Here is a 24,121-nt window from a genome sequence, read left to right on the forward strand (position 1 = left end):
ATACGCTCCAGAGTCTGATCAGGGCAGAAACTGGGAAGGCTAGATCCCTCCACCCTAGAGCAGGGACATCAGGATCCCCACACAGGACAAGGGAGTCAGACCCCCACAGGGGGCAGGAGAGTCAGGACCCCACAGGGGACAGGGGAGTCAGACTCCCACAGAGGACAGGGGAGTCACACCCCCACAGGGGACTGGGGAGTCAGGAAGAAGGTCTTATTGTAGGACAAGCCCGATGCCCTCAGCGTACTTCCCCCAGCCCCAGGCTGTCGCTAACTTGTCCTTCTCTGTGTTGCAGGTGACCTTGGAGAAAGTGCTTGGAATAACAGTGTCTGGAGGCAGAGGCTTGGCCTGTGACCCCCGCTCGGGGTTGGTTGCTTATCCAGCTGGGTAAGTGCCTTGGAGGAGATCTTAGGGCCAGGATGGGGTGGGCTGGTTGCTGGTAGCTTCTGGGAGGTGGGTCCAGGCTAGTATTTTGGTGCTGTTTCTGTAGTGGAGATATGGGGTCAGGTCAAGGCTCTTGGTTGGATGTTGTCCCTGTCACCCTGCCATCCTCTTTCTCTTTGTCATCCACTCTTTCCCCTCACCCCAAAATACAATAAGGAATCCCACTTTAAACCCCACACAGCTCCTAACCCTACCCTTGTCATTTTTCAAAACCAGCTTTGTTGAGATATAATTTGCTGGGCAGGAACAATAGTACAGGGGGTAGGGTACTTGCCTTACGGCTTACCCAGACTTGATTTCTGTCACTGCATGGTCCCCTGGGAGTAACTTCTGAGCACCCAAACACTCAGCCCGCCGCACTGAAAAAATACTCCTGAACTTTGGAGATAGCTGAAAGATTTGGAGTATATGCTTTGTATGTGAGAACCCTGGGTTTAATCCCTGGTACCACATGACTTCGCAGCACTGCCAGGACCCCTGGTTCCAGAGAGGATAGGTAGTTCGCTCCAGGACATAGAGCTGGTGCCTGCACTGGGATTCCAGCCCACCTCACCTGATTGTGGGACAGAGCTCTGGGTCTTAAAGTGACTGGGGACCTTGGGCCCCACCTTGCCCTGCTCAGGGGCCACAACCTGGCTTCGTATTCAGGCGTTTGGGGACCATGCAGTGGGGAGGTGGAATCCAGACGTGCACTCCAGCTCTGTCAGTTGTCCGCCTGGCCTGCTTTTCTTCGAAAGTCCCTTTGGAATAGGGGAGCTAAGGCACTTGCCCTTTCACGAGGCCCACCTGGTTCGATTATGGTCCCCCAGCACTGCCTGGAGTGACCATGGGGCGTGGCCCCCAAACAATAGTCACACATGGGTCAGTGAAGGCTGCTTTTCCCGAGGGCTCGCTCACTCTGATTGAGAAGAGCTTGTGGTCCTGCAGGGTCTGTGGAGGGAAACTCCTGTCTGCTTCTGGGCTGTCTCCTTCGGGGCCTCTGGCTTCTGTGCAGGGGACCTGTGGCCGCCCCCTTCCCCCAGGCCTGATGGATGATCTCTGGTGCTGCCAGCGTGCACCTCGCCCCAGGGGAATTCCTCTCAGCCTGCCTGGCCTGGGAAAGCCGAGTTCTTTCTTGCTGGAGGTGGGGCTGGCTCCTGGCTCCTGGTGGGCAGGGAAGGCCTGGGGTATTGAGCTCTTGTCCTGCCTAGCTCCCTCTTCCCCCCCCCCCCCCCTTCCCCCTTCCCCAAGACTGGCGCCCTTCAAGGCCGTGCCTTGCTGAAGGGCAGTTCCCAGCCTGGCCACCGGCCCAGTCCTTGTCCTTCCAGCCTTCCAGGTGGGGTGTGGAGGATTCCTTCCCCCTCCCCCCTCACCTCAATCACTTCCAGGGCCCCTGAGCCTCTCTTGAGCTTTGCCCTGTCCTGCTTCCTGACTTCTCCATTTCCTGGTTTCTTCTTTGCGAATGGCCCCTCTCCAGCTGTGGAAGCTTCTCTGTGCTCTAACTCCCACCTGTGCTTGGGGGGGCCTGCGGGGCCACCTGAGTCTCAGAGCCTGAGCAGGCCCTTCCCCCTGCTCCGGGCCTCTTCCTATCTGTGATCTCAGCCCCAAGCCACCCCCACTCCTGTTCCCGCTGCACTAGTTGCTCGAGAAGCAGCTCAGGTATCCTAGAAACAAGAACAGAAACAAAGCTTAGAAAATTCTCCCAGAGGCCTCGAGGCAAATATCAAACCAAAACAAACTTTTCTGAAAGGAAATGAAACAGCTTGGGCAGGAGTGGGGGATGGGGCAGCCTGGGGCAGAGGTGGGCAGGGGACCCTCAAGTTCTGGGGTGGTGGGGCTTATCTTCTCCAGGGTGCTCCCTGTCCTCTCAGGAAGCCCCCCCCCACCCCCGCAGGGCTTCTCTGAGGGCCTGGTTTGAAGCCCCTTTCCTTGGCTGACTCAAAGGGTGGGGACTTCACAGCCCAGCTCAGACCCTGCTGTCCTGTGGGTGTCCTCCCTGAGGGCTGTGGCATGGCCCAACAGCCTGACTGGGATAAGGATGCAGGATTGGAGCTGCAGGGTCAAAGCCGAGGAAAGGGCCCCAGCTCACTTGTTCCTGGGGGAGCAGACCCTGCTGGAGGGCGAACATTTCAGGGCTTGTACCCTCTGTGTTTTCACCACTGTTGATGTGTTGGGGTGGTGCCTCGGGGAGCACTCCTCTCCTAGTGCTGGTGGCCAGCTCCCTGGACCTGCTCCGGGCAGGGGACAGTCCCTCCTGGCCCTTCAGCAGCCCCCAGGCAGGCTAGAGCCGGTGCCTCACTGTCTCCTCCCTATATCCGGTCTGACTGGGGCCTCCGCCCCACCCAGCACTGGGGATGGGAGGGGGGGCTCAGCCAGCACAGCACTGGCACCCGAGAGGACACCCCACGCCAGATGGGGCACCAGGAGACCTTCACTCGGAACCCCCCACGGCTCTCCTTTGCCCCCAGCCCTGACCCGCCTCCGCAGAATTCCACTAGCATTTTCAAGGCCCATCCTCTTGGGGTAGCAAAGAAACTGAGCAACAGGGAGCCTTGGACATCTTTGCCAACTCCTGTCCTCCAGCATCTGGCCTGTTTTGCCCACTGGTGGAGTGTGGCCGTTGGCTCCATCTCTTTCTCTGTGGTAGAACTTTTCCCAGTTTGAATAATTAGAAGAAAAAGTCTTGCTTAAAGGCCTGCTCTGTGTTCCTCTGTGATTCACACCCAGAGTTCCTGGCTCTGCTTGGTGTGTGTGTGTGTGTGTGTGTGTGTGTGTGTGTGTGTGTGTGTGTGTGTACTGTGTATCTCCCTGTTCTAATCCCTCAGATCCTTCAGCCTAAGTCCTGTCCCCTCTCAGTTGTCCCCACTCGGTGACCATGTGACCAGATCTCACCCCCTACTCTGAGCTTGTCTCCCCCCCTCCCAGAAACTGCCTGGGATGCTGCCTGATTTCCTATTAGCTGCATGGTCTGGAGCCAGTGGCCTCCCTGCTCTGCACTCACCTCTCATCAGCGGGGGTCCCTGTGCGGCTAGGGAGGTGATTAGGCCAGAGCAGGCCCCTGAGGTGCCAGGCAGGCTGCTTGCCACCTAGAAAGTGCTAGGTAAACAGTGACTTATTTGCATCCTTGTGTGGAGAACAGTTATTCAAGGAAGTGGAAGCTTCCACAGAGTTCCCGAAAGCCTGATGTGGTGCTTCCCGGCCCCCCTGAGAGGTGATCTCCCGGCCCCTGCTGCCCACTTGGAGCTGCTCTCTTCTGCCCTCCCCACATTCCGCGCCGCCTTTCAAGCGAATGAAGGTGCGGATATTCCCCCTTCAAGCTTACTCTAGCTCCTCCATCTTGGTTGCCCCCCAGAACAATCTTGGTCTCACCGCCCCTCACCCATCGTACTCCTTTCTCCCAAAGGAAAACCTTGATACGGCCCTTCAGCACCTCCTTCCCCATTGCCCAGTGTCCCCTTTCGCCTTCCTTCCAGAAGTCCTAGTGAGAAGTTGTGCCATGTGTCATTAGCAGGGCTCCCAGCCCCTGTCAGAAAAATCCATTTCATCTCCACAGAAGTCTTAGGAACTAGCCTCTTGGATGAGGAGCAGCCCGTGAGCTCCCCAAGCCGCAAAGTGTCAGAACATGGACTTGACCCTCCTCTCTCCCTGCAGAGCCAGCCCTTCCCTGATGTCCCCCAGCACTGGCTCTAAGGACCCAGAGGGGTGGAGTCCCTCTGTCTCTTACACACGAGGGCCACAGCTCAGGGAGGAGAGAGAGGACTCCTGAGGCCACAGGCTAGGCAACCTGAGGGTCAGTCTCTGTCCTTCCCGCAGTGGCTTCTGGACAGCTGCGAAGGGCCTGGGTCTGCCTGGAATTGTGGTCGGAGAGACCAAAGGACATGCGTGAGCCTCTGGAGCCACTGACATCTTGGAAGGGGAGCAGCATCAGCTCATTGGAAGAGGCAGGGAGGAATGTTTGCCAAGGGAATGGGCAACTGTCCTTGGGCAGGCCTTCCAGGGGGAAGAGCGGGAAGTGAGGGGCGGGGGGATGTGGTTAGACCGGAGTGGGGTTGGTATCCTACAAGATGTTTGGCCTTAGATGCTACCTGGGGCCTTTCAGCCAGGGGAGCTGGGTCAGCTATGACAAGTACCCGGGAGGGTTTGCCGGGTGAGTCCTTGAAGGCTCAAGGCCTGGCTCTGTCCTCTCTGGAGGACCCCCCAAGCCGAGCTTCCCTCATCAGAACTCGCTGGAGGGTTAAACCAGGTCATCTTTATTTTATTTTTTTAAAATTTTTATTAGTGAGACACCATGAGGTACCGTTGTAGACTTACAAATTTTTGTGCTTGGGTTTCAACTATACAATGATCAAATACCCATCTCTCCACCAGTGCCCATTTCCCACCACCACGGATCCCAGTATCCCTCCCACCCCCCACCCCACCCCCATCCCACCCTGCCTCTGTGGCAGGGCATTCCCTTTTGTTCTCTCTCTCCTTTTGGGTGTTGTGGTTTGCAGAAGAGGCATTGAGTGGCAATCATGTTCGGTCTATAGCCTACTTTCAGCATGCATCTCCCATCCTGGGAGAATCCTCCCAACACCCTTTATTTGGTGCTCCCTTCTCTATCTGAGCTGCCTTTTCCCCTAGCATGTGTGGCTGGCCTCCAATCCATGGAGCAAAATTCCTGGTACTAATCTCGGCCATTCTTGGGTGTTAGTCTCCTATTTTGTGGACCAGATCATCTTGAAATCAGTTCCCTTCCTCTGAGCACTTTCATCTTACGAAGGTTCCCTGGAAGACCCTGACCCCTGTATCCTGGGTGTCCCTAACAAGGGTGCACATGTTCATATGTGTGTGTGTGTGTGTGTGTGTGTACTGGGAAAGGGAAGGGAGAATGATATGGACTGAGGTTTCTGAAATCATCTTCTTTTGTTGTCTTGTGGGGGAGGTTTGTGCCACACCCGGCATTGTTCAGGGATTAGTACTGGCAGGGTTTAGGGAGAACATCGGTGGTGCTAGGGATCGAGCGAGTTGCCTGCTGCCTGTGTGCAAGGCAAGTGCTTTGACCTCTGTACCTAAGAGCCCCTCTTGGTCACATTTCAAAAAGTCTTTCTGACATGGCATTCCAGAAGGGAAGCCTGAGGCCCAAAGTGGTGACAGTGAGAGAAAAGAGAAAGGAAGGAGGAAGAGAAAGACGGGGGTGGGACGGAAAGAAGAACCGTGTGAGGAAGGATGTGGGGGAGGGGTTAGAGGTGAAGATGTGACTTATGAAGTCCTGGGCAAACTGGGTGTCTCGGATCCTGGTGTCCCCACGACTCACCAGGGAGTCTGCACCTTTGAGTGGCTTGAGGCCAAGGCCACACCGTCCTCTGCTTCCAGTTCCTGGCAAGGAGGCGGGAATTCTGAGACAGGGTGCCATGAGATTCCCTGTAAGCAAAGTTAGGGGGTGCAGCTCTGTTCCACCCAGCAGGATAGTGCTGAGGAAGCCTGAGGCAGAGGGCAGTGAGGCGCCCTGCCCCTTACTCCTAGTGCAGTGCTCTCCCCTGCAGCTGCCCCAGGGAGTCAGTCTGAATCTGCCCCACCGGGTCTTGCCTCCTGGAGGGAGAGGCTGCTCCCGACTTCTCTGCAGGCACTGTCTCCTGGCAGTCTGGGGTGCAGCGGGGTCTCCTCTGGTCCCCTTGGGGGCAGGACTTCTTGGACACTGCAGAAACTTCAGGTGCTGGTCAGGCTTTCCGGCCACACTGACCTTCCCGCCTCACCCTACAGAGCCTGTTCTTGGGGCCCTCTGCTGTCACCCCTTTCCTCCTCCAGCACCACAGGGCGTGGGGAGCTGGCCCTCTGCCAACTATGTACTTGGGCGTCCACGTGAGAGGCTGCGCCCTGCCTCAGAGCATGGATGCCTGCCAGGGTCACGTGGTGTCCTGTGTGGGGGCTGCAGCCTGTCCCGCCGCTCTGGGTGGCTTTGGCCAGAGATGGTGCTCCTGCTCAGGGAACTGCATGGTGCTGCTTTTGGGGGGCTTCTGAGGGCTTCTGTGCTGGGTGACCGGAGTCCCAGATGGCTTGGTAGCCCCCCCGGCGCTGCATTGGTGCTGAGTGTGTCCCTTCCCTGCCCAGGTGCGTGGTTGTGCTGTTCAATCCCAGGAAACATAAGCAGCACCACATCCTCAACAGCTCCCGGTGAGTGCGTGCCCCCGGGCTGAGGGGGTGCTGTCTGGGCTCCCTGTGCCACATGGGCTATGGGGGGTCCACGGTGGGGGCAGGGGGGAGCAGGCTTGGAGACCTACTGTGCTGACCTTTCTCTTACAGGAAGACCATCACTGCCCTCGCCTTCTCCCCCGATGGCAAGTACTTGGTCACTGGTGAGGTGAGTGAGGGAAGGGGCTATTCTTTGGGAGGGTGGGGGAATGCCGTGGGTGGGGGGTGGGAGGTGGTCCTAGGTCTGGGGATAGAGGGCTGCTGTCACCTGGCCTTGTGGTATTGGCTGTGTCTTGAAAGGAGCTTTTTGTACATGTAATTTCATTTTTTTAATTTTATTTAACTTTTATTTTTAATTTAGAGCCATGGTTTACAGTACTCTCAGTGGTAGGGTTTCATGCATAACCAAGTCCAGCACCGCACTCTCCAGCAGAGTGTCTGCTTCTCTCCATTGTTGTCCCAGTGTCCCCACATCATGAAACATACCCCTGTCCCTCTCCTTTGTAAACTTCTACTAAAGAGCACGTCTCAGTTTCTGTTGCCTTTCGACAGTTGTTACACCCTTGCTATGTTTCTCTATTCTGCATATGAAGGCGATCATCCTGTGCCCCTCCCGACTATCTGTACCCAGCATGGCACTCTCCAGACCCATCCGTGTAGCGGCAAATTACAGGGTTTCATCTCTTCTTACAACTGCAGTATTCTGTTGTGCATATGTACATAATGTGTAGTGTATAAGTGTATATGTATGTGTACACAATGTTTATTGTATGAGTATGTATGTATATGTGTGTACGCAATGTATGAGTGTATATATGTACACACAATGGTTGTATATATGTGTATATTCAGTGCTTATTGTATGAGTATATGTGTGTATGTTAGATGTATATGTGCACAGTGTTGTATAAGTGTATATGTGATATACAGTATGTGTTATATGAGTCTATATGTGTGTATGTACAGTGTTTATTGTACGAGTATGTGTGTATCTGTGTATGTCTGTGTACACAGTATGAGCCTTGAAAGAGTTGTTGAGTCTTGGTATTTGTCTGCATCACCTGAAGTCTTGTTCACGTGCGTAGTGCTGGACCTGCACCTCCCCTGCTTTAATTCTGTAGTCTAGGTTGGAACCCCAACCCCAAGATTTGCCTCTCCCACCAGCTCCGCTGCTGAAGATTGCACATCTTGTTCCTGGTGTCCTGGGGCCCCCTGCTGGGCACACGTGGAACTCCTCCCTTTCTCTCCCTCTGCGAGGCAGCAGTGGTTGTGGTTGAAGGGTGTGCAGTTCGGTGCTTAGGATTTTAACTGCCCTTAAAATCCTCCCAGGAGGACTGAAGCAATCGCGCAGCAGGGAGGGCATTTGCCTTGCACATGGCCAACATGGGTTCTATTCTTGGCATCCCATATGGCTCCTCGAGTACCACCAGGAGTAGTTCCTGAGTGCAGAGCCAGGAGTAACCCCTGAGCATCGCTAGGTGTGACACAAAATTTTTTAAAAATTAAAAGTAAAAAAAAAAAACCCTCCCAGGCGTTTGGCCCAGGTACAGAGGCACAGATCCTGCCCGCAGAGATCCTGGACCAAACTGAGGCTGTGTGTCCTGGACAGCCTTTGCTGCCCCAGATGTGTGTTCTGTGTCCTCCAGCGTGGCCCAGGTGCGCCTGCTCCTGACTCCCGGCGGGGGCCGTTGGTCAGAGCTGCATCTGGTGACTGGGAAAGAGAGGGAGGGGAGCGCTTTTGCCCTCACCCTTGCTCCCTGCCTCTTTGCAGAGCGGGCACATGCCTGCCGTGCGTGTGTGGGACGTGGCTGAACACAGCCAGGTGGCAGAGCTGCAGGAGCATAAGTACGGGGTGGCCTGCGTGGCCTTCTCCCCGAGTGCCAAGTACATCGTCTCCGTGGGCTACCAGCATGACATGATCGTCAATGTGTGGGCCTGGAAGGTGAGTGGGCCGGCCTCTGGCCTGGCAGCCTCGGTGGGTCTGAGAGCCTGCTGGCGGGCAGGAAGCGGCCACCTGAGCTCCTGTATCCATGCTGCTGACCGGGGTCCTCCTCCTGGGAAATGATCTGAAGTAGAGTAGAGCAGCTGTGAGGCCAGCATGTCCGTGCAAGGGGCTGGCTTCCTGCCTTCGAGGAACTACCTTGCCCTCACTCCACCCCCAGGAAGTGACTCTCTTCGAATTTTCTAGAAAGGGTTCTCTTTCCTCCTGTCTTTCTGACCAGTAAATGCTGGAGGGAAGTGTGTGTGTGTGTGTGTGTGTGTGTGTGTGTGTGTGTGTGCGCGCGCGCGCGCGCACGCGCAAGTGCACATGCATACCAAGGGATAGAATCCAGGGTCTCTGTGCATGTCAAGCAAGGGTTTGTTCCTGAGTTCCATCCCTGCCAAGAAATACTTTATTCCAGCAGGAGTGGGCGGGGGATGGGGGCTCCTAAGTAGTGCTCAGGGGCCTGTGGCTGGTGATACTTGGCTCTATGGTGGCCGGGCTTGAGCTGTGGTCAGGCTCAAAGTACTGGGGGTTGGGCCTGGGCCTGGTGCCAGGCATGTACTCCTACCCTTTGAGCCATCCTGGCCCTAATAAACACTTAATTTTTATTTCGGAGGCAGACCTGGCAGTGTTCAGGGGCTGCTCATGGCCCTGTCCTGGGGGGGTCAGTCCAGGCTATACTTGAGCAACCGTGAGGTGCTTGCTGGTGTTCAAGCCCAGGCTTCCTGCATTCCAAGCCTGTGCCCCAGACAGTGAGCCCTCTTGTTGGCACCAAGAAGCCTTTGTCCCATCCACCTCTCCATTATCTTCTTATTCTCTTTCTTATGCCTTAAAAAGCAGATCTTGATGCTTTCTTGGCTTTCCCTGCCTCCAGAAAAACATTGTGGTGGCCTCCAATAAGGTGTCCAGCCGGGTTACGGCCGTGTCCTTCTCTGAAGATTGCAGCTACTTTGTCACTGCAGGCAACCGCCACATCAAATTCTGGTACCTCGATGACAGCAAGACCTCAAAGGTGAGGGGCTGAGGCTGGGCCAGGAGCAGCTCAGGCATGACCCCCAATACATGCACCCCCATACCACTCCCTAATACAGGGATGCTTAGATCGTCCTTGACCCCCGCGTATAGGGAGGAGACAGACAGAGGAAAGAAATCAAGGTGGGAAGAAGAGAATAAGAAGTAATGCATGAATAGTCACTGGGGCTTCAGTTATCCCAGTGATAAGAGTGAGGGGTAGAGCCATATACCCAAAACACAGACTCAACAGAACTGAAAACATGAGTTTTCAGATCTAAGTGGCAACCACTTTGTAACATGCCTGTCAAGTTGACAGACATGGATAGAATGGGGGTTGGGGTGGGGAGGGAATTGGGAACACTGGTAGAGAGAAGTTGACACTGGTGGAGGGATCGGTGTTGAATTATTGTATGCCTAAAATGTAACTATCAATAACCTTGTAAATCATGGCTCTTTAACAGAAATTAAAAAAAAACCCACCCTAATACAGATTCACATACCTCCCAATACACATATCCCCCAATACAGAGACTCACATGCACTCTCGTATACATGCGCCTCCAATATGCATGCCTCCCCAATGCATACATACCCTAGCCTCACACACACGCCCCAATACACACACCCAGTACTCACAGACTCACACTGCAGCTCAACATACATGCACCCCCAACATGCACGCCCCAGTACAGATTCTCACACGCACCCCAGTCCCCCCGCAGCCCCCAGCACACCCCTTGGTCCCCGAGTGCCTGTGCTGCAGCCGTCCCTGGGGGTGGCCCAGCTCGGGGGCTTGGCGGCTCTGGGGCGGCAGCAGCATGTGTGTCCCCAGGTGAATGCCACGGTGCCGCTGCTGGGCCGCTCGGGGCTGCTGGGGGAGCTGCGCAACAACCTGTTCACGGACGTGGCCTGCGGGCGCGGGAAGAAGGCCGACAGCACCTTCTGCATCACGTCCTCGGGGCTGCTGTGCGAGTTCAGCGACCGCAGGCTGCTGGACAAGTGGGTGGAGCTGAGAGTAAGTGCCCCGAGCTGCGCGGGCCTGTGGGGGACCCTGGGGCGGGAGGCCGGGTCCCCCACCCCCAGACCCGGGTAACCGGCTCCTCTCTGCTCTTTCTCTGCTGTGCTTTCCCTGCTTTCCTCTCCTGCCCAGAACACAGACAGCTTCACAGTAAGTGGGGCCCAGCCCCCCTGTCCACCTCTGCTCTTCCTCTCTCCTTGCGTCTTCTGCCTCCCGGTGCTCTTGGCCACCGCCACTCACTCTCCACCCCTCGCCCCCCGGGGCCCTGCCGCTGGTACAAGGGCTGCTTCCCAGTGGGCGGGGGGCAGCGGGTGGCCAGGCTGACCCTCGTGCCCCTCTGCCCACAGACCACTGTGGCCCACTGCATCTCCGTGAGTCAAGACTACATCTTCTGCGGCTGCGCCGACGGCACCGTGCGCCTCTTCAACCCCTCCAACCTGCACTTTCTCAGCACCCTGCCCCGGCCGCACGCCCTGGGCACAGACATTGCCAGTGTCACGGACGCCAGGTGAGCCCAGGAACCCCCGCCCTGTGTCCTAGAGCCTCGCCCTGTGCCCAGCTTCCTTGGCTCTGCTTCCGGGATCACTCCAGGGATGAACGGGAGCACCCCTAGACAGACTGGGGCCTCGCATTACTTGTTGCAGCCAAGGAAGCCTCATTCTGGGAGGGATGGGGGAGTGTCTCAGAAAGGGGGCGCTTGGAGGGCCTGTGCGAGGGCGTGGGCTCGCCTCTCTGAGCACATGAGGGATGCTTCAAAGGGTTGACATTTTGTTATGGTTGGATGTTGTCCCCAAACAGACTGTCTGTGATTGACCATATTAACCATTTTCTGTTTGGTTCCATTCTTTCCTGTCCCCTCCTGTCCCTTCACTGTGGTGATCACCAGGGTCTGATGCCAGTATGGTTTTGTTCATTTGGTTGGTTGGTGTTGGGGCCATCCTGGCAGTACTCAGGACTTATTCCTGGCATCCCTCTCAGGGATCACTCCTGGTGGAAGAGTTTGGGGAACCATATGGAGTGTCAGGGATCAAACCTGGGTCAGTCATCTTCAAGACAAGTTCCCTACCACACTGTATTACTGCTCCAGTCCCATGCCGGTGTTTTTTGTTTCGTTTTGTTTTGGTTTGGTTTTGGTTTTTGGTTTTGTTTTGGGGGCATACCTGGTGGTACTTCTGGCCCTGTGCTCAGGCACTACTACTGATGGGCTTGGGGGACCATATGGGGTACCGGGGATTGAACCTGGGTTGGTTATTTGCAAGGTAAACACCCTGCCTGCTGTACTATCACTCCAGGTTCAGTCAGTTATTTTTTAAAGTATGTATTTTGGCTTACCAGCATAGATATTTTGATCTTTGTTTTGTTTGGGGGCCACATTTAACAGTGCTCAGCGCTTACTCCTGGGTCTGGATTCAGGAGTTAATTCTGGTAGTGCTCTGGGGACGATATGGGGTTCCTGGGATGAACCTGGGCTGACCACATGCAAGGCCAGTGCCCTACCCACTGTGCTGTTGCTCCGGTCCTGCCAGCACAGGTGGAACTGTGGTGCCGCCCACACCCGCCACCACAGTGCTCGCTGGGGCTTTTGGTGTCCACACAGAGCTCTTGGGGACATGTTCTTGTGCAGAGTGGGTGGTGCTGCTTGCCGAGGTGCTTCCCACTGTGCTCCTCAGGGTCACTTTATCCTGGTCACATTGTTTTAGTTGTCCTAGCTGGGGGTTGTGTCCCGTTTTGGTGGTGTTCTCACACAGCCCTGGCTCCACTCTGACCAGAACATGTTGGCATTACCACAGATGGCCGACAGCAGTGCTGCCAGCCTGCGCTTAGCACGTGTATGACAGCAGAGGTTTGGCCGTGTTTGCGAGGCAGGCGCCACATTGCACTGTGCCTCTGATGGGGTGGAAACGCCTGTGGTGCGCACTGCAGGGGACGCAGCCCGGCAGACGGGGAGGTGGGGGGCGGCATTTCCATAGTTGGCACAGAGATCCGGTGTGAGCCGGTGCTCACACAGCATGGTGGGGCCCATGCTGGTTCTGCTCCATACTGGCCGCAGCCAGTGTGTGGTGCTGGCTTTCGGTGACAGCGTCTGTGTTTGTTGGGAGAGTCCCAGGACCCCGCTAGGCCTAGCGAGTACTGTTTGCTCCCTCAGTCAGCTGCATGCAGGCCTGCAGGGCGGAGGGGTGCTGTCAAGGGCCGGCTTCTCATTTTATCCCTTCAGTCCCCCGTCCGTCAGCTTCTCTCTCACCACCATGTTCCCTGTTCTGCCCCCACAGCCGCCTCTTCTCAAGCGTGACCAACGCCAGGTATCCAGACACCATCGCCTTGACCTTCGATCCGACGAATCAGTGGCTCTCTTGTGTCTACAACGATCACAGCATTTATGTTTGGGATGTGCGGGACCCCAAGAAAGTGGGCAAGGTGTACTCTGCTCTGTACCACTCCTCCTGCGTGTGGAGTGTGGAGGTTAGCGGAGGGGCCTGGTGGAGGCGTGTCACCTCTTCTGGGTTACCCTGTGAGCATGGGAACATGTGAAGAGGGGGATCCCGAGTCTCACCTGACATTCTTCCTACCTCTTGGTGTCTCCAGCCACACCTGTGCATCTGCAGCCCTTCCCCCATGGTCTGAGGCTAGAGCAGGGATGGCAGTGCTCACTGAGCTCAGGCTTCTTCCCAAGCACCCCTGCCTTTGTTCTGCTGCCTGGTTCTGGGCTGGAGGACCTTGGACATGTCACTGAACTTGCCCTAGTCTCTGTTTCCTCAGCAGTAAAGTGACGTGTGTGACACACCTCACTGCTCAAGAATCCGGTCAGAGATCCTAGCTGGGAAGCACAAGTACCTCGTAGGGGCTTGACACATTGCCTCCCCAAGCCGTGTAGCAGGTGTGATAGCTCGGACATGCTCACCAAGCAGCTGCCGGTGCTCCGTCCTTTCCTACCCTGTGTCTCTCAACCAGGAACTCGGAACTGGAGACTGGACTTTGTCTGCTTGTTTGGTTTTTTTATGGAACACACCTGGATGTGCTCAGGGCTCACCTCCTGGTCCTGCTGGGACCTTACAGTGTGCCAGGGATCGAGCCGGGTTGGCTGCAAACAAGGCGAGTGCCCAGCCCGCTGTAATATGGCTTCAGCCCTGGTGATTGGACTTTCTCCCGTGTCCCTGCAGGTTTACCCTGAAGTGAAGGACAGCAACCAGGCCTGCCTGCCCCCCAGCTCCTTCATCACCTGCTCCTCCGACAACACCATCCGCCTGTGGAACACAGAGAGCTCTGGCGTCCACGGGTCCACCCTGCACCGAAACATACTCAGCAATGTGAGCCCCGAGGTCCTGGGACCCCCCACTCCACGCTTTGGGAGCACCCCAAGCCCTCAGTCTCCATACCTCCTTCTCCAGATCTGGATCCCAGATCTTGATCTTCCAGCTCTCATTTGGCCAGGCTGTGCGGACTGGGGCTTACAGCCTCCACCCTTGCAGCTGGACGGTCAGCCCTGCCTCACCTGCCTTCTCCCGACCTGTCCCCCTAGGACCTCATTAAGATCATCTATGTGGATGGAAACACTCAGGCCCTGCTGGACACAGAGCTGCCCGGTGGAGACAAAGCTGACAGTTCCCTGATGGACCCCCGGGTGGGCATCCGCTCTGTGTGTATCAGCCCCAACGGGCAGCACCTCGCCTCAGGAGACCGAGTGGGCACGCTCAGGTGAGGCCCAGCCTGGAGGCTTGCTGACCGCTTTCTGTGCAGGCTAAAGGGCTGGCTGGCGCCCCCAAGCCAGAACGTTCAGAAAGTTTGCTCAAAAAGATTGGAGGACAAGATCCTGTAAACAAGTCACTGTATAATTTGCAAGGAAAAGGCACAGCAGAAACTACCTTAATTGATCAAGCTTCAGCAGCCTCCTGCCCATAATGCGGTAGAGGCGAGGCAGGACGCAGCATTTGTGAACTCAGCCTAGTTTTGAGATAAAGAAAACAAACTCTAGTCGAGATGCTTTGTTCCTAGGCAGGGGTTGGGGGGGTGGGCAGGGTCACAGAGTGGAGGAGGACAGAGGAGACGCGAGGAAATAACAGTACGGTTTAGGCTCTGGGTAAGAGCTGGGAGCCAGGAAGCACTGGTGAAACTCACATGCTGCCTTTCACTGTCCTGGTGCCAATGTCCCGAGTTGTTTACATTAGGGACAACTGGGTGAACATTAGGAATTGGGAAAGCTCTCTTACTCATTGCAACTCTTTTCTAAGCCTGAAAGTTTCAGAATTAGTAATAATTAACAACAAAAAGGTTGGGAGGTTGGGGTGATAGTGCAGTAGTTAGGGCACTTGCTGTGTACGCAGCCAACCCAGTTCAGTCCCCAGCACCTTATGTGGTTCCCTGAGCCTGGCAGGAATGATCCCTGAGCAATATCAGGTGTGACCCGAAAGACAGAAACAAAAAAAGTTCTGGAGCTGGAGAGATATTACAGCAGGTAGGGTGCTTGCCTTGCATGTCACTGACCAGGGATTCATCCCCAGCAACTGGATCATAAGGTCCCCCATACACTGCCGTGAGTGATTCCTGAACACAAAGCCAGGAGTAATGCCTGAGCATCACCTGGTGAGACTTAAGAAAACAAACAAAACAAAGTTTGGGGAAAGGAATAAACAGCAGTACTCCTACATTTAAAAATAAATAGAGCTGGAGCGATAGCACAGCGGGTAGGGCATTTGCCTTGCACGCGGCTGACCTGAGCTCGATTCCCAGCATCCCATATGGTCCCCCAAGCACCCCAGGAGTAATTCCTGAGTGCAGAGCCAGGAGTAACGTCAGTGTATGGCCGGGTATTACCCAAAAAGGAATAAATAAAGTTTGGGGAAGTAAAGGTACATTAGTCTCCCCTATAGCCAGTAGTGACGTCACCCTCTCCTCACCCTGGGCTTGGCTGCCCCTCTCTGCAGAGTGCACGAGCTACAGTCCTTAAGCGAGATGCTGAAGGTGGAAGCCCATGACTCCGAGATCCTGTGCCTGGAGTATTCGAAGCCTGACACAGGTATGGGCAGAGGACCCAGGCCATGCTTGGGGGCTGAAACTCACAGGAAGATTGGGGCCTTCGCAGGTGCAGTGGTGATCAGTGCCCTCCCTTCTGTGCCAGGGGTGTGGGCTCATCTCAGCAAGGGACCTGCACTATGGGCTGAAGGGGTGGGTGTTTCCATCCCAGGTCTGAAGCTGTTGGCATCTGCGAGCCGGGACCGGCTGATCCATGTGCTGGATGCGGGCCGTGAATACAGTTTGCAGCAGACGCTGGATGAGCACTCGTCCTCCATCACAGCTGTCAAGTTTGCAGGTGGGGTGGTGCAGTTGAGGCCCATCCACATACCCACTGCCTCTGGCCTCTTGCCCCCGTGAGAAGAGGCTGCCCCGCTGGTGGAGTTGTGGGATAGTGGCCATCTGGGAAAACGGGTGGGACATGGTTCCTCTGCCCAGGGACCCAGAGCCAGCCATGGTGACTGAGCAGGAGGGGGGTGGGGGGAATGAGAAAGCCCCCTAATGTCTCTGGAGGCCACAGCCCTATGGGTCCTGGAGGGAAGGCCGAGAGGCTGCCCCTGTGGGGAGAGCTGAGAGCACCCGCCTTCCTCTGCAGCAGCCAGCGATGGGCAAGTGCGCATGATCAGCTGCGGGGCTGACAAGAGCATCTATTTCCGCACAGCCCAGAAGGTGAGGGCCCCGCACTTATGGGTGGGCCAGCCTGGGGGGTGTGGGGGTCTCCCTTTGTGTGGGGAGGTGTGTAGCATGGGGTCTGCCCACTTGCTCCCTGCCTGCAGTCTGGAGATGGGGTACAGTTTACACGGACACACCACGTGGTGCGGAAGACGACCCTCTACGACATGGACGTGGAGCCCAGCTGGAAGTACACAGCCATCGGCTGCCAGGACCGGAATATTCGGTGGGCACCCCTTCCCAGCCCTGGTGCTCACATCCTCTGTGTCTGAGGGGGTCAGACCTAGTCAGCTCGGTCCCCACGTCTGTCTGTCTGGGACCCTAGTGTGGGGGGAGCCTGGTGGGGGTGAGCGGCCGCCTCTGCTGACCAGCGTGTGCTTCTTTGCAGGATCTTTAACATCAGCAGTGGGAAGCAGAAGAAGCTGTTCAAGGGCTCCCAGGGGGAGGACGGCACTCTCATCAAGGTGAGACCCCGGCCGGGCTCCAGTGGGCCCGGAGAGCTGGGCCGACTGGGCAGGGGCTGTGCCTACGGCTTCCTCCAGCTGCGGGGTCACTCCTCAGGTGCAGACAGACCCCTCCGGGATCTATATTGCCACCAGCTGCTCTGACAAGAACCTCTCCATCTTTGACTTCTCCTCAGGCGAGTGTGTGGCCACCATGTTCGGCCACTCAGGTGAGTGTCACCCTCGGCCCTGGCGCCTGCTGCTCTGCCGTTTTTTTTTCTTTCAGTCTCTCGGAGGCCCGTGGACTTTCCGGCCCTGCCTTCTAGCCTGCTTCATCTCCTCTGTGGGGGACAAAGCCTTGGCCGGGGATTCGGAGTGACTGACGAGACCATGCTCTTTGTCCTGCACAGAGATTGTCACTGGCATGAAATTCAGTAATGACTGCAAACATCTCATCTCTGTGTCCGGGGACAGGTGAGCGGAAGCAGGCTTCCCGGAGGCCCAGCACTCAAACCCACCCCCACCACACCCTCACTCTCCCCCGTCCCCCACACTCCCCACAGGAGGTCCAACTGGGTTGGGGTATTGCTGGTCTCACCTGGCCCTCGAGGGTGGCACCCCAGGTCAGCCCCCACCCCCCTTGCCCTTACCTGACCCTGTGGCCCTTCTTAGCTGCGTTTTTGTGTGGCGCCTGAGCTCTGAGATGACCATCAGTATGAGGCAGCGCCTGGCTGAGCTGCGCCAGCGGCAGCGAGGGAACAGGCCACAGGGACCCTCCTCTCCCCAAAAGGCTGCCGGACCCAGCTGGTGAGTGCTGCGCCCTCCGCCCTCCCGGTGCCTGTTCCACAACAAGCCCCAGGGAGCTGGCCTCCCTGCTGAGCTGCCTCTTCATGTTGTCCTCGTCTTGGACACAGCCACAAGGCCCCATCAGTGCTCGTTCCTGTGCCAGCTCTGTCGTCCGACAGTGACAAAGAGGGAGAAGACGAGGGGACTGAAGAAGAGGAGCTCCCAGCTTTGCCCATCCTTGCCAAAGGCACCAAGAAGGAGCCAGGTGTGTGGGCCTGAGCGTGGCCCTAGCGGCCCCCTGTGAGCCTTGTGGGGACCGTGGGGTGAATGGGCTGAGGAAATGGGAACCTCTGACTGTCATCTCTGTGCAGCCCTGGGGCCCAGCTCGGCCCTGCCCCGAAGTCTGTCGCACTGGGAGATGAGTCGGGTGAGTGACGGCGCTTTTGAGGCCCTCCGAGGGGCCAAGGGGTGAAGCTGGGGGAAAGCAGGCTGTCTGAGCCTGGTGAGCACTTGGGGCGGGGTTTGCCCACATGCTCCATCCCTTGTGTTCAAGAAAGGGACTTTGGGGGCACTTGCTGCAGCCATGCTGGGTTAGGTCCCCTCATGGGAGCCCGGCTGCCACCTCCAGGGGCACAGTCCTGCTCCTCACTGTGGTGTGGACCCCACTCCACATGTGAATGTGAATGAGAAACAGGTGGAGAGTTGGGGGATAGAAAGGGGTGCCTGAACCCAGGGGCTAAAACTAAAGTGCCAGAAGATCAGAGGTCCGAAGAGGAGAAATCTGGAGACACTTTTTTTTTTTTTTTGTTATTCCTTTGTGGGTCACACTCAGCGATGCTCATGGGTTACTCCTGACTCTGCACTCAGGAATTTCCCAAGGCAATGCACAGAGGGACCATATGGGATGCCGGGAATCAAACCCGGGTTGGCTGCATGTAAGGCAAATGCCTTCCCCGCTGTACTATTGCCCCGGCCGGCACTGAAGTTTTTGTTTTTCCTTTTTGCTGTCCACCCCTAGGAGACAGGTGACTGACACGGTAGTTCTAAAGGCCGGTGGGGAGGAAGCTTAGACCTTGCAGAACCATCAAGGGGAAAGGCCATAAGGGGCCCATGGCTGAGCAGTGCCCGCACAGGGGCTTTCTGAGTGAGCCCCAGGGGCGGGGCAGTGGCCCTTTCCTGGCGGGGATGGGGGTGCTTAGCAGGCCCTGGATCAGGTCTCAGGGGCTTTGGACTTGGGGTTGCCTGCCAAGTTTAGGGACTTTCAGAGAAAGTGTGAGGTGGCCGGTGGAGCCTGAGACTAGTGGGTCCTCTCAGCTGGGCCGTGAGGACTGGGACATGCATCAACCCCTACGAGGTGTCAGCAGTACTTAGCTTCCTTGGAAGCAGAAGCAGGATGAGAAGAGTCTCGAGGAGGATGCTGAGCTGAGTGGCTGGTGCTGCCAACATTTGGGATAGAGGAGGGTTTGCTGCCATGGCTGGCAGGTGCCCATGATCACTTCTGTCGCACCAGACACAGGACACTGAGGAGTTCCTGGACCCCGCTCCTGCAGCCACCCAAGGACCCCGAAGGAGGGGCCGCTGGGCCCAGCCCGGCGTGGAGCTGAGCGTGCGCTCCATGCTGGACCTGCGGCAGCTGGACACAATGGCTCCCCTCAGTCAGGGCCCCGGGAAAGACGCCATGGCCCCTTCTGCCCTGGGGAAGTCTGGGCCACAGGCGCCTCAGCCTACCCGAGCTGGCCAGGTGAGCCTGTGCTGTCCCGGGCAGCCTCTACCCGCCTCTGGGGCTGGCTCCATGCCTGGGCTCTGTGGGACACAGCCAGGGCTAGAGAAGCAAAGGGAGCGGGGGTCCTGAGAGTAGGCTCATGTTGTTCTGGGGGGCTGCAGAAGCGCCAGAACACAGGTTGGACCCCGACCTCCTGGCTTTGGAGAGCAGCCAGCCCCAGAATGGGGGCACAGACACCCTCACCCAGACACCCCTCCCATTCCCAGCCCTGCTCCTGCTCCCACATCATTCGGCTGCTGTCCCAGGAGGAGGGGGTCTTTGCTCAGGACCTGGAGCCCACGCCTGGCGAGGACAGTATCGTCTATCCGGAGCCCAGCGACAGCCCCACACTGGACACCAGGCAAGAGCCCTGCGCCCCCTGTCCCCAGGCCGGCCATACCAACCCACCCCTTTCAGCTGGCCCATCCCCACCCTGCTCATGGGTGGGTGGAGGTAGGAGCCTCGGGAGGCCACCTCCTCTGCTCACGGCCGCCCCTGCCCGCCAGTGAGTTCCAGGTGCAGGCCCCGTCCCAAGGGAGCCTGGGAAGAGGCTACGCGGGCGGCCGGGGCTCGGAGAAGCACAGCCCCGACAGCGCCTGCTCTGTGGACTACAGCGGCAGCCGCCTGTCGAGCCCTGAGCACCCCAACGAAGGTGAGGCTCCCGCTGCAGGGACGGCTGGGCGCGGGGGCCCCGGGGACTGCCGGCTGCAGGGGTGCAGCGCGGTGCTTCTCTCCCCGCCCCGCTCCCAGACTCGGAGAGCACGGAGCCCCTGAGTGTGGATGGCATTCCCTCAGACCTGGAGGAGCCCGACGAGGAGGAAGAGGAGGGGGGTACTGGCCCTTATGGGCTGCAGGAGGGGAGCCCCCGGACCCCGGACCAGGAGCAGTTCCTGAAGCAGCACTTTGAGACTCTGGCCAATGGGGCGGCTCCAGGTGGGGTCAGGGGCCAGCCTGCCCTTCTCCCCTCTGCCTGGCGGGGAGGGGGGTGCATGGGCAGCCATGCCTCGGGGCCGCCTTCCAGGGGAGGCGGAGCCTGCGTGGGGCCTCCCCACATTCGAGCTGTGCCCTGGCAGGGGGCCCCGCCAGGGGGCTGGAGCGGACAGAATCCCGGAGCATCTCCTCGAGGTTCCTGCTGCAAGCACAGACCCCCCCTCTCAGGTACCTCTCCCCAGCACCTCACTCTCCCAAGAGACCTCTGACTCCCCCGACTGCAGGCCTCCCCACCCAGGGCTCCCGCAGGACGGGCCAAGGTATTTTGCATTTTAGTTTGGGGGCAGCCCCCTGCCCCTCTCCTGCCCTCAGAGCTTCTCCCTAACCTACCAAGGAGGGACACTGAGGCTTCTCTGTGCCACTCCCCCTGCCATCCCCGTAGGGAACCGTCCCCCAACTCCTCCAGCCTGCCCAGACCAGTCCACATGCCACTGGCTTCCGGAGAGCCGCCGAGAGGCGCTGGTGCCAATCCTCCGGGAGCACCGCCAGAAGTGGAGCCCTGCCCTGGAAACTGCAGTCCCCAGCAGGCAGCCCCCGTGTTACTGCCACGCCGCCGCCTCAGCCCCGACAGCAGCTGGACCCCCAAGAGAGTGGCCACCGGCAGCCCCTTCGGGGGGCTCCAGAAAGCCCAGTCGGTGCAGAGTCTGGTGCCCCAGGGTGAGTGGAGGGGCGGGAGAGGAGAGGAGCGCCAAAGTGAGGACTGGGCCTGGTCCACGCTGGCCTGGGGAACGGAGGGGTGGAGTTTGGCTCCCAGACATTGCCAGGTAACCGGCCTCCATCTCCCCATCTCCGCCCTCTGCAGATGAAGCCCCTCCCCCAGGCCCCTTGTCGTCACGGGAAGTGGCACCCCAGGGCGGCCTGTCCCAGCCCCACTCCTACCAGAACCCCACCACCAGTTCCAAGGCCAAGATGGCACGCAGCATCTCCATGGGGGAGAACCTGAGCCTCGCCTCCGAGCCGCAAGTTCCTGCCCCTGTCCGAGTCTCTCCGCTCAACAAGCTGGCCCTGCCCAGCCGGGCTCACCTGGTCCTGGACATCCCAAAGCCACTGCCTGATCGGCCCTCCCTGGCCACCTTCTCACCTGCTGCCCGGGGCCGGGCCGCTGCCGAGGCAGAGCAGAGGCGGGCCTGGGCGGCCGAGGGTGCTGCGCCTAAGCCCAGGACAGAGTGCCAGGCTCAGCCTGCACCCCACAGCCCCCACACGCAGCCCCTGCCCCCCGAGAAAACCAGCAGCCCTGTGGAAAGCACCCAGCCCGGGGCATCCCTGAGCCAGGACCCAGGTGCGCGGCTCCCCCCCCACCTCCACCCTCCCCCCACCTTGGTCACTCTCTGGCTCCGTGGCTCCATCCCATTTCTGTGCATTCAGCCTCTGGCGTTTTTCCATCCTGTCTGCTCCTGTCTTGGTCCTTAAGTCACACCCCTGTTGGTGAGACCCTCTTACTAAACTTCATGCTCCCCCGTGTTCTGCTGGCTCCCGCTTAGGACAGCAGTTCCCTGGGTGGGACTGATTCCTTCCTCCAGACCTGCTGAGTGTGGGATTGCAGGTTTCAGGAGGGTGAATGGAGAGGGTGGTGGGCCTCGGGCAGCTTCACTGGGCCTTATGGCATTTTCTCTCCCCCAGAAGCAGCGGTGAGCCTGGAACAGTGCCAGCAGCTGGTGGCTGAGCTCCAGGGCAACATGCGCCAGGCTCTGCGTCTCTACCATGTGGTGAGTGTTCGGGAGGGAAGAAAGCACATACCTTAGTGACCAGGAGCTTAGGAGAGCTGGGCTTGGGGCCCAAGCCAGTGTACAGCAGGTAGGAAGGGCACTTGCCTTGCAGGCAGACAGCCCAGGTTCGATCCCCTAAGAGTGCTCCCTGAGCACAGCTAGGAGTGGGAAATGAGCACCACTGGGTGTGACCTAAAAAACAAAAGGGAGAAAGAGAGAGACAAAGAGACACAAAGAGCGAGAAAGGCAGAGACAGAGATGAGTTTACAATAGCGAGACTGTGGCACTCCCTGGCAAGAGAGCAACCCAGAGTGTACTGGGCACCTTGGGTGGGTGCTGGAGGCCCGGTCAGGCCTCTTGAACCGAGCACCATGGCTGGGTTGTTCCTGGCTGAGAGCTGAGATGGGAGAGTGGGAGCAGGATTCCGCATCGCGTTGATCAGAGCCGAATATTCCCTACAGCTTCCCTGTCGCCTTTCTAACCTGTTTAGCCGCCCTTGACAGAGGGGCAGCGGGGTGATGGTGGTGTGTGGCCCGCCTACCCTGCTCAGCCTGTGCCTCCCCTCCTTGGCAGCAGGTGGGCACCCTCCTCTGACCCCCCATCCACAGACCTTCCACTCCTCTTGCAGGTGGCTGGCTGCAAGACGCCGTCCGCAGAGCAAAGTCGCATCACTCAGCTCCTCAGAAGCACCTTCTCATCCATGCGGCAGGAGCTCGAGGCCCTGGCAGGGCCGCTGCTGTGCAGTCCGGGCACGAGTCCCGGGGTGGGGGCAGAGCAGACCCAGGCCCTGTTGGAGCAGTACTCGGAGCTGCTGCTAAGGGCCGTGGAGCGGCGCATGGAGCGCAGACTCTGAGCCGCGGCCCGGCCCCAGGGGCATCGGTGCCCAGAGGGGAAGTAGCTGTCCCAGCTGTCCCTCAGGGGCCCCTGTATTTATTAATTTATTTCCCTGACTGTTGCCTCACCTTCCTGGCCTCCTGCCTCCTCAGCCCCTCTGGGGCTCATGCAGGGATCAGTCTTGAGTTTTGTCACCTTGGTGCTGTGAGGAGGAGGGCAGCCTCTCTCCTTAGAAGCCATTTGACGTTACTGCAGGGATCAGCTCCCGGCTGGAGCACACACAGGGTATCCAGCGGGGTGGGGGGCAGGGGGGCCACAGCCACTCCCCCCGCCTCCCCTCCCCTCCCACACCAGCTGCCCGTGGGGTTGGTCCCTTGTCCCCAGTTCCTGACAGTCAGAAAGATAGAGTTCTCTCCCACCCCCAAGGCATTCCCAGCCATCAGGAGGCTTGAATTGTTGGCAAGTCCTGAGCCCCACATTCCACTCCCATTCTCTCCCCAAGAGGGCCCTTAACCTTTGTCTCCCCCTGCACCCCGCGTCCCCTCCCACCCCAGAGCCGTGAAGCCAGCCAGTAGTGGGGCATTGCTGCGGGACAGTAAGCACCTTGCTGAGCAGACCTGAAGTCCTAACCCCCTAGTCCCCTGGTCCTCCCTAGCCCAGCTGACTGCTGAAGCCCAGAGCGGGCACTGGCCCTTCCTCACCGTCCACAGGCACCACCACCTACCTTCTCCGGACCTCGGCCACAGATGCAGTCTCTCTCTCTCTCTCTCTCTCTCTCTCTCTCTCTCTCTCTCTCTCTCTCCCCCTCCCTCTTTCTCTCCTCTTTCTCCCTCTCTCTGTCTCTCTCTCTCTCCCTCTTTCTCTCTTTCTCTCTCTCTGTCTCTCTCCCTCCCTCTTGCACACTCACTCTTGCTCACTCATTAATTTCCCTGCATCCCATCTCCCCCTCTCTCACATGCACAACCTTCAAACACATGTGTGTTGCTAGAGCAGATGCTTGGCTGCTGTATGCCTGGTTTCCTCACATCCTGCTTTTACAACGGCTCCTGGGACTCTTGTCCAGGAGCACAAGGACAGAGCACCCTAACTGAATTCTGAATTCTTGGCTGGTACGAGATGGCCAAGAGGGTGGCTGGCTCAGGGAGAAGGGGCCTCCCTTGAGGCTATGCTGGGCCCCCAGTGGTGCTCAGGGTCCTGGAGCCAGAGAGGAACAAGGCATGGGGCAGGAGTTTCAGGGGCCAATGGGGGTGGGGCTGCAGCAGGGGTTGAGACACAGCAGAAAGGTGGTACAGGTAAGTGGCCGAGGGC

The 24,121-nt window shown here is 58.1% G+C and overlaps 1 protein-coding gene across 1 annotated transcript in view; it reads left to right on the top strand.

Moving 5' to 3' along the window:
• MAPKBP1 (mitogen-activated protein kinase binding protein 1) overlaps positions 1–22,832 on the top strand; it is a 51,735-nt gene extending 28,903 nt beyond the window's left edge. Inside the window, exons 3-32 of the mRNA XM_056133750.1 lie at positions 296–387; positions 6,517–6,579; positions 6,709–6,766; positions 8,369–8,539; positions 9,456–9,593; positions 10,428–10,610; positions 10,746–10,763; positions 10,961–11,121; positions 12,884–13,073; positions 13,772–13,918; positions 14,131–14,306; positions 15,533–15,624; positions 15,793–15,918; positions 16,216–16,289; positions 16,397–16,518; positions 16,681–16,756; positions 16,854–16,965; positions 17,146–17,209; positions 17,408–17,542; positions 17,650–17,786; positions 17,893–17,948; positions 19,038–19,262; positions 19,478–19,644; positions 19,790–19,935; positions 20,034–20,216; positions 20,357–20,441; positions 20,656–20,930; positions 21,076–21,552; positions 21,894–21,979; positions 22,608–22,832. Of these exons, the coding sequence (XP_055989725.1) occupies positions 296–387; positions 6,517–6,579; positions 6,709–6,766; positions 8,369–8,539; positions 9,456–9,593; positions 10,428–10,610; positions 10,746–10,763; positions 10,961–11,121; positions 12,884–13,073; positions 13,772–13,918; positions 14,131–14,306; positions 15,533–15,624; positions 15,793–15,918; positions 16,216–16,289; positions 16,397–16,518; positions 16,681–16,756; positions 16,854–16,965; positions 17,146–17,209; positions 17,408–17,542; positions 17,650–17,786; positions 17,893–17,948; positions 19,038–19,262; positions 19,478–19,644; positions 19,790–19,935; positions 20,034–20,216; positions 20,357–20,441; positions 20,656–20,930; positions 21,076–21,552; positions 21,894–21,979; positions 22,608–22,832 (4,260 nt within the window). The remainder of the gene's footprint in view (positions 1–295; positions 388–6,516; positions 6,580–6,708; positions 6,767–8,368; positions 8,540–9,455; positions 9,594–10,427; positions 10,611–10,745; positions 10,764–10,960; positions 11,122–12,883; positions 13,074–13,771; positions 13,919–14,130; positions 14,307–15,532; positions 15,625–15,792; positions 15,919–16,215; positions 16,290–16,396; positions 16,519–16,680; positions 16,757–16,853; positions 16,966–17,145; positions 17,210–17,407; positions 17,543–17,649; positions 17,787–17,892; positions 17,949–19,037; positions 19,263–19,477; positions 19,645–19,789; positions 19,936–20,033; positions 20,217–20,356; positions 20,442–20,655; positions 20,931–21,075; positions 21,553–21,893; positions 21,980–22,607) is intronic.
• The last annotated feature ends 1,289 nt before the right edge of the window (positions 22,833–24,121 follow it).

The sequence above is a fragment of the Sorex fumeus genome, unplaced genomic scaffold, assembly GCF_029834395.1.
Source record: "Sorex fumeus unplaced genomic scaffold, SorFum_2.1 ptg000098l, whole genome shotgun sequence".
NCBI lineage: Eukaryota > Metazoa > Chordata > Mammalia > Eulipotyphla > Soricidae > Sorex > Sorex fumeus.